The sequence below is a fragment of the Epinephelus moara genome, chromosome 4 (genome assembly GCF_006386435.1).
Source record: "Epinephelus moara isolate mb chromosome 4, YSFRI_EMoa_1.0, whole genome shotgun sequence".
In the NCBI taxonomy this organism is placed as follows: Eukaryota; Metazoa; Chordata; class Actinopteri; order Perciformes; family Serranidae; genus Epinephelus; species Epinephelus moara.
Genome location: NC_065509.1, coordinates 32,748,410 through 32,757,479, shown reverse-complemented (window position 1 = coordinate 32,757,479; position 9,070 = coordinate 32,748,410). Strand labels below are relative to the sequence as shown.

The 9,070-nt window shown below is 40.2% G+C and overlaps 1 protein-coding gene across 1 annotated transcript in view; it reads left to right on the top strand.

Moving 5' to 3' along the window:
- Nucleotides 1-8,110: 8,110 nt before the first annotated feature.
- Nucleotides 8,111-9,070, top strand: part of LOC126389136 (integrin alpha-6-like) — a 21,258-nt gene continuing 20,298 nt past the window's right edge. The window contains exons 1-2 of the mRNA XM_050042645.1: nt 8,111-8,286; nt 8,372-8,493. Coding sequence (XP_049898602.1) covers nt 8,111-8,286; nt 8,372-8,493 — 298 coding nt within the window. The remainder of the gene's footprint in view (nt 8,287-8,371; nt 8,494-9,070) is intronic.

Genomic DNA, 9,070 nt, shown 5'->3' with positions numbered 1-9,070 from the left:
TCAAACTTCCTAGGAAGAGATCGATTTTAAGTGTTTTTCAAAAAATTCAAAATGGCGGAAAATCTAAAAACTGGAAGTTATGGGTTCTTGGGGCAAATTTGTTCCTCATGAGGAGAGGCATCTCTGTGCAAAGTTTCATGTCTCTACGACATACGGGGCATGAGATATGCCCATTCAAAGTTTGCAATTTCAATCGGTTGCTATAGCGCCCCCCCTTTGGCCAATTGATGTAATATTGCTTCATTCGCATCCTCCCATGACCCTCTACCACTGTGCCAAATTTCACACTGACCAAGTCAGTGAGGAGAAAAACGTGGAACAGACACACAGACAGAGTTTTCGTCATTATATAGTAAGATCACTTTGCTGGAAGCACAATGTGCTGTAATACCTTGGATTCTCTCCTCCATGCACATATTCCAACCAACCTTAAGGAGTTTCGTGTGCAGTGAGCATGTGCTCCCTGTATGGTCCCATTTCCCATCTCATTTTAAGTTGCTCTTCTGACTTTGTTGTGTTCATTAGTTTGAACTCTTAATGTGGAGACATGGACGCTTATTATCTTCTTGCTCAGAGCATTTAAAAACACGTTGACAAGAGGTTGAAGCTTTATATTAAATTTTGTCCCAGACTTGTTGCTTCACCATTACATCCCCTAACCTAATTTGCCCCTGTAGGACTCAATCACAATCCCCCAGTTGGCAGTGAACAAGGTTAAAATCATGCTTCATGTTTCGAAATAGAAAGCATGCAGTGAGCACACAGGCCTGTGATACTAGTTTCTCTTCACACCTGAAAGCACATCAGGTAGCTACCACTGTGCTTTGATAATAAAAGCCCACTGTATGCATGTCCGTTGGTGGGCTTTACCACTTCAAAACAGACATGTCGTCTTGTCATCTCAGGAACTAAGAGAGACACTAGACTCTGCCTACATGTTACAAAAATAGAGCAGGGCTGAAGTAACCTATTCACATCTGTTTGCTGTGACAAATACCACTCTAGATCATTCTGTAATAATGAATTTAGAAAGACTAACCAACCGTGTTTGATCTGTAAAGGAAGAAAGTATATGAAAGTGATCAAAGTGTTTACTCTGATCTGTGATTTCAAATCACACTTTACTTATTGTGTATGCACAGATACATGAAAGCCTTCATGGCTTTATGAGGCAGAAATTGAGTGAAATGTGTAACTGGGCCAGGATTAAAGTGAACCAGCAGCTCAGTGTGACCCTGACCTGTTTCCATTTACAGATACATTGAACCAAACTGTTGTAAATTGGTGCTTGATAGGTATTTTAGATGCAAGTGTACAAAGACAAAGCAAACAACGGTGCAGTACAGTTGAAAGAAATTTAAAACAAATGCACATTATTTTTCTAGAGCAGCATAAAATGTAAAACCTGTCTTATTTCCGGTGCTCTTCCTGGTGTAAAATAGTAGCAATTAAAAGTTATTGGGTCAGTAAGCAAACCTGATTTATTCCTGTTGCACATGACAGATCACAGAGGCTTTTATTTTCATTTTACTGTTTATTGTAGTTTCTGAAATTCTCACAATAGATATCTCATGTGTGGCCACTCAAAAATAGTCTGCTTGAATCAGCGCAGGTCTGCACTGTGGTATCTGCACATCTATGCCTATGAAACAACAAGCAAAGCCACACGCAGCAGCTGAGCTGTGAGATGTAGGCTGTGGCTGGCCATTCCTCTGCTTTGACAGACCGCCGAGCATGTTTACTCAGAATGTACACGACTTTGGGTATCAACAGGATATGAAGCTAGGGGACGAGAAGCCTCCACAGGCTAAATTTAGCAGAAACGGTTAACATGATAGTTTTGGGTTCCGCCTTCCTGGATGTGCGCTCGTTTAGTTTAATCTAATGTCTGAAAAATAACCACTCTGCCCCATGCAACCATAATTGTTTTTAAAGAGTAGCTTGTATAACATTTTATAACCTTGGGTTATCACATTTTTTTTATGATATGTTTTGTAACATTTAAGGTCTGTCTGATCAATGTCCGGAATAGGCGTCCAAATTGAAACTGGGTCAAGCTAAAGGCATCACTGTTTCACTGTCATCTTACGTGATGAAGTAGCAACAACTGAACTTGATGTGACTTGGGGTTCAAACACTATCTCAGCATCAGGTTTTCAGACCACCAGAAGTTTGTCTTGCGTGTGGTTGAGCAGATAAAAGAGGGACAACGATACCACTGGCCAGTTTCAACAGTGGTGGATGCAGAGCACTGAAAACCAACCTTCAAACCAATCAAAGCAGACATTTGGTTTAACCCTAACCCTAACTTTAGATCATGACAATTAGTTTCATAGACATTAAAGAGGACCTATTGTGCTCACTTTAAGGTTAACACTTGTATTTTGGTTTTCTACTAGAAGATGTTTACATGCTTTAAAAACAATTTACTTTCCTCATCCTCTCTGCTGGAACGCTTGTATTCATCCTCAGTCTGAGGATGCTTTCAGACCTAGAGTTGTCTTGCTTTGGTCTGAATCAGGGACTAATTTTTTTACACAGTTGCATAATTGCCTAGAGTTGGTTCATGTTCTCATGGCAGCATTTACAAGCGGACCAGATCAAATGCATGCGTGAGAAAGCTGCTCTTGATTGGTCAGAATGCAGGAAAAATCAGGAAGTAAACAAAACGTTGAAGAAGAGTACACTTGCAAGATAAATGTCACACTTTCTAATGTCACAATGGAGGGACAACAAATGTAATGTGACTGCAGTTGGTTCGGATCAAGGTCGGAACATTTTCTCACCACAAACAAACCGCACCAGAGTTTGTTTGTAACCGGACCGAGACCACCTCTTCAAGAAGGTCACAGTCCATTTGTTTTGGTGAGTGCCCGAGTGTTAAAGTACCCCGAAACGAAAGTGAAAAGCGAAAGTCTGAGGTGGGCGGGCGAGAGGTAGGGTGGATGGGTCCAACAAACACAGACTTTCACCCGAGACAGCGGTGTTCGCGTCCCGTAAGATTCTAAGGCCAAACCCTGTTCTTTTTTCCTAAACCTAACCACGCGTTTTTGTTGCCTAAAACCAACCTTGTGCGTTTGTTGTTGAAGGAAAAAAAAAAGCCAATTTACAGCACTGTACAAACGTAGTGCGTTTATTATGAAAGAGACTGTATGTAAACGTTACATTTCCTGTGAAAACAGAAGTGTATTTTGGAAGAAGACAATGCATGTAACAGGCAGAACTTGACACAGTGCTCCAGAACATCAACAACCAATGCTCCCAAGGTAACTTGCAAGTTGTATCTGGACGAGAAAAGTCTATGACCAAACGTTGATATGTTTCGAGGTCAGAGTGAGAATGTGGTAGCCTGGAAATCCAGACCCAAATCTAGAAAGATTTAGGGTCTGGCTATGAGTAATGCAAATGGCCCAATTCGAGGGGCGGTACCAAGCATGCATTTGAAAATATCACTGCATGCAATTGGATAACACTACAACCAATCAGAACAATACATGGGGTGACGTATCCAGAGCGCTACCAGCGGAGCTAACTGGTAGATTAGACTCTTGCCGCATCCAGTCGGCAAAACAGCAAAAACGTCCTTGCAATTTGAGCGCCGTCTTCTGTTCTTCTTTTAGAGAAAAAGCCAAGTCTAACTCGTTCATTGTAGCGGCCAAAGCCGTTTCAAACAACTGGTGTTCATCCGTAGCCATCTTGCAATGTTTACTGAGTGATTCCAGCGCTGTCGTCATCACTTTAGCTCGCCTCTGGCCCGCCTATATCAGATACACCGATGTGATTGGTGCAGCTCAGCTCCAAGGGTACGGGTAATGAGCATCATGACTCGCTGAGCAAATTCAAATTGTGCTCTTGCGAGAACTCTGAATTTCCAGGGTCAGAATGTGTTGTGACAGCAAACAAATCTATCTTTTTTCCTCTGAGACGTTTTCTTTTTTGGATTTGGAATCAAAAGCTAGCCTCACTAAGGAGACTCAAGACTAACCATCACTTTTGAGATTTGGCAAATTTTAGGAAAAGGTGCCAGGTCGTAGATGTATGACGCACATAGCTGACGAGATGATACAACATTTTGTTTTTATCCAATGTATGGGTTGCACATTTATACAGTTGGAAAACGTAAGAATCACTCAATGGCTACAACAATGATGAATAAAAATTAAAATATTAAAGAATAACTTAATTATTTTTTACATATTTTTTTGTCAAAGCCACAGGAAGCCATTGGAGAAGGGCTACAAAACCACAGGTAGCTTAGCCCAGAGATAGGAAACAGTGAGAAACAGCCAGCCTGTGTCTGTCCAAATGTGACAAAATCTGTCTACAAGCACCTCTAATGCTTTTTAATTAGCATGTTATATCTCATTTGTTTGATCTGTCCAAAATGTGAAGTGTAGCTAGCTGTTTGCCCCTGTTTCCTGTCACTGTGCTACGCTAAGCTAACCAGCTGCTGGCTGTAGCGCCATATTTAACATTACAGTACACACATGAAACTCATATTGATACACTCATTGAATTCAATGTGAGTATGCAAACGATGGATTGCAACACAAAATCTACAAAATGAGTTGGGCTTGCAGGTGTAATCTTTGCAGGAAAAAAGAGGAGGGTGGAGTAAAGGTTAGTGTACAGGTCAGAGGAGAAGACATGCGAGCAGCAGATCAGCAGCTGTCACATACTGTAGGTGGGACCAGTGACTGAGCGGCACTCTCCCTTTTCTCAACAACTAAAGAAGAAAACCACATCCCCTAAACACTGCAGTGGAAACACTCTGTTGTATCACTGCCCGTGTGTGTGTGTGTGTGTGTGTGTGTGTGTGTGTGCGTGTGTGTGTGTTTTCCTGCCAGCTACTCTTGTTTAATATATTAATACTTTTATTCCACTTGCCCTGTTGGAAAAGCTTTCAGAAGCGTTGCTGTTTTGAAACTAAAATTAAAAGTTAGGCAAAGAAAGCATATGAGAGTTCACACCTCAGTCTGACCACACAACCACACCGCCGCTGAATTTTCCATGTATCATTGTTTGTTTGGCACCATGTGAAAGCATCAACCAAAGATTCTCATGCTCATTCCTACATTATTCAACCTGCTTTACCTACATTACTCACAGACTGTAAAAACTCTACACATCAGTTAACAACACCAAGTATGAGATTCTGTTATATCCATTCATTCTGTCCTTTCTTTGTTTTAAACATCCATTACACAGAGAGACAGGAAGTCAAACAGAGAGTGGATGTGATGTCATGACTCTTAGCCCACTGATTCCCCTGAACTTGTTTCTTTCGAAAAGACACCACAACAACTACAGCTATTACAGATACCAATAGCTCTACTACAACTGAAAACAGATGAATATCAGTAATGATAATCGCTGCCATTGGCTGGTCACCTGCAGATCTGTAGGCCTACATTATCTCTGTAAACGAATACTCTAGTGCCACCTGCTGAAAGAAGACACCTTTCATTTCCTGTAGGCTGCTTTTCTGAATTAAGTCACATTTCATGTTGTGTTGTATGAAAATTTTTCATCAGTGTGTGGCGGTGTGTTAGCTGGTCCGCCTTAAAGGTCAGTCCACCTTAAGCCTGATTAGGCTCCAATAGGCAACAGGTTTAGCTCCTAATGTTTCCCTCCATATAGACGTGAATATGAGATATTTCTTTGAACTGCTTTTTGTTTTGTTTTAGTCGTCCTCTCTTAGTTGCCAGCACATTCCCTGTGTTGTTTGTGACTGATGAAATATGAAGAAGTCACCTATATTGCATAATTAAGTTTTCTCAGTGCAAAGACAGAGAGAGTCGGAGCTGATGAGGACATTTGGTGACTGGCAATATAAGATAAGATAAGACAGGTAAAATCATTCTTCAGTACCCATTTAGTGACCCTTGTGAGAATGTAGTTGGTTCTTTTGTATTTTTATTTTATCTTTTTGTAATTCTCTTATTTAGTTATTTCAGGGTCCAGTCCGACAGCTTAATCGTACCCAAAGGGCTTATTGCCCAGTCTTTCCAGGCCTTCTGTAGGACACAGTTACAGTAGAAACTAACATAAAGTGAGTTACAGTGTGTAACATAGAAGCCAAAATGGGTCGATAAAGTAAATATAAATACAGGTATGAACATGGAAAAACTAATACAAAAAAAGAGACTGAACTCCATATATGAACCAGAATGTTGGAGTGTGTCTTCAGGATACTCTAACCACTTTACAAACGAGGATAAAAAAAATCAATTAAAAATAAAATAAAATAACTCAGAAGGATACATTCACCTGAAACAAATTAAGAAAAACCATCCAATTTTCCCTTCTTTTCAAAAACTTGTCCCGTTGCAGTCCAATAGAAAGATAAATCCTTTCCATCCTTACGATGTCGTATATAATGTCAAGTGAGTCATCGACTGCTAGTATTGCTGGCTTTAGCCAAATATAGTGTCTCTAGTTTAAAATGAATTGTCCACCTGGAATACTTTTTGGACTTTTCGAAGCTCCTACATTGTCACCAGCAGTTTGAACATTTGATATAAGTAGTGACTCTGGAGTAATGAAAAACCTAATGAGGTTTGTCCAACAAAACTCTCTCCATGATGCTGAACCTGTAGTTTCCATTGTAGTTCACATAACTCCTCCCATTCTTCTTCTGTTATACCTAGGTTTTCTCCCATTTCCCATTCTCTGTTTTATACACAATGAGTTAGATTTCGTTAGTTGCAGCCCCTGTAAAGTCTTGAGATGGTTTTTTTTTTTATTTGAGTTCAAAACATAAGCGTCTATGAAGATTTTAGTATCTTAATATCCACATACTTTAATTTACCTTCATTAATTGGTCATTGAGTTGAGCAAATCTATAAAAATCACTATTATTCAACCCATGCTGCAGATTTTAAAACTTTTGATAGATACTTTTGTGTCCCAGTGTCCCCATACCAAACAAGGTCCTCAATGTCTGAATATGCCGTTTCATCAAGGTCTTCTTGAATCGCTTTTAGTCTGGCTCCTCCCCAGGGTCCACTTTGCCTTGGGAAATCCATTTTCCTTTTCTTTACATTCTGTGATTTGCTCTCATTTCAATTTCTAACAACCCAGTCATCAATACAAAAAAGATCTGGCTTCAATTTATGAAACAATGTGGCTTACACAGTGCGTCGATTCTCGTTCAAATTTTGAACAATCACCTATTTTCCCTGTCCTGCCCTGACTCTGCCTTTCTTTCTTGTTCTTCTGTTTTTTATTTTTTGTTGTTGTTTTTCTGTTGCAGATATTTTTTTAGGTTTTGTATTTGATGAACTGACTTTTTCATGTGTCTGGAAATATTAATAATAATAATATATTAATTTAAAAGATTTGTGGAGGGGGGGGGGTAGGTGTTGTAACACTCGTCCTTGGATGTGGAGTGGATGTCACAGTGTGGCCATCTGATAACAATCAATTCACAAACAGAAACTGTATTTAAAATATATGCATGCCATTGTTTTTTAAAGCAGTGATTAATATTTCCTTGTAATAGAAGGTCTGAATGGAGCATTATTGGACATCAAAACCACGTCACCATCTGGCCATCTGCCTCATAAGGGCGGTGCACTTTGTGGCCTTTGACCCGCACCATTTTGGCCGTGGACGCGGTGTCACCTTCAGACCACTGTTTGCCGGGATGTTTTAGTTCTTATAAATTTTAGAGAAATTAATCAAAATGAACAACAAGGGCAAAGGTCTTAAGTCATGTGCATGTTGACTGTTTTATTCGTTCACATGCTTTTTGCAGAGCCAGTGAAAGCCACAACATGACCTTATTTCATTCTCTAAATGTTCAGCCAGGGTCAGCACAGTGCCAGCAGAAAAGACTTTTGCTCAGAGGGTGTGTCTCACGTCTGGCTTTCATCAAAGCAGAACTTGGTTAATATTAACTTCAGTTATCAACCCATACAAGTGAACAGTGCAGCTTTGTTAGTATGAAGATAAATTTCTTGCCACCACACCTTGTTTGTCTGTCTACAGTGAGCCAGTTAGCACCTGCTGAGGCCAATCCCTTTCCTGTGAGGGTTACAGTCACTGTGCTCTCACAGAGCTCGGCCACTTCAGGAGAAAGGGCAGCTTACACACTTGAATCCAAATCATGGCAAAGCATTGGCACATGGTGTATCTGTTGTGTTTCTGCCGCCTCCAGACTTTTGATGTTGCAGCTTTCAATCTGGACACGCAGAATGTGATGCAGAGAAATGGAGATCCAGGAAGCCTGTTTGGATTTTCTGTTGCTTTCCACCAGCAGCTGAATCCTGCCAAAAAGAACCTGTGAGTAAAAATTAAAGCTAGTTTATTAAGTTTGAGTAAATTTATTTAAACTCTGTGTCTAACCAGTTGAGGTATTTTTCCCCAGATTGCTGGTTGGAGCTCCGCGAGCAAAACACCAGAACCAAGTGAATGTAACTGGTGTTGTTTACCAGTGTGATCTCACTACAACGTCTGATCGCTGCCAGCCCATTGAGTTTGATGATGACGGTTTGTTTGCATATTTAATCATCTTTGTGTGTTTTAACATGAAAGTAATTAAATAGTAGTACTAGAAGTACATGTTTGAGAGCACCACTACATTTATTTCACAGCTGGTAACTTTTCAGATTAAGATTAATGCATTTTTCACATATCTATTAGTTGTTAGCAGGTTCACCAAAGAGTGATTCCCCATTTCACGTTTTAATTTTTCTCTGGGACCCAAAAACTGCTAATTATCCAGATTTCATTTTTTTGCGAATCATCCCTGCGTATCCAGCGACTTGTTAGCCACAAATGTGGGTGTTTTAATGACCTGTAGCTGTTTTTCCACTGGGGATAGTGCCAAGCAGGTATCTAAAGCCAAACATGAGCTAATGTTTTTGTGCTTAAACCTAACCACACATCAACCACAGTGTTGAAATGCGAAGAGACAAAGTTTAAATGTATCTGCTACATCTAATACATATAATGACGAAAACTCTGTCTGTGTGTGTGTCTGTGTGTCTGTTCCACGTTTTTCTCCTCACTGACTTGGTCAATCCATGTGAAATTTGGCACAGTGGTAGAGGGTCATGGGAGGATG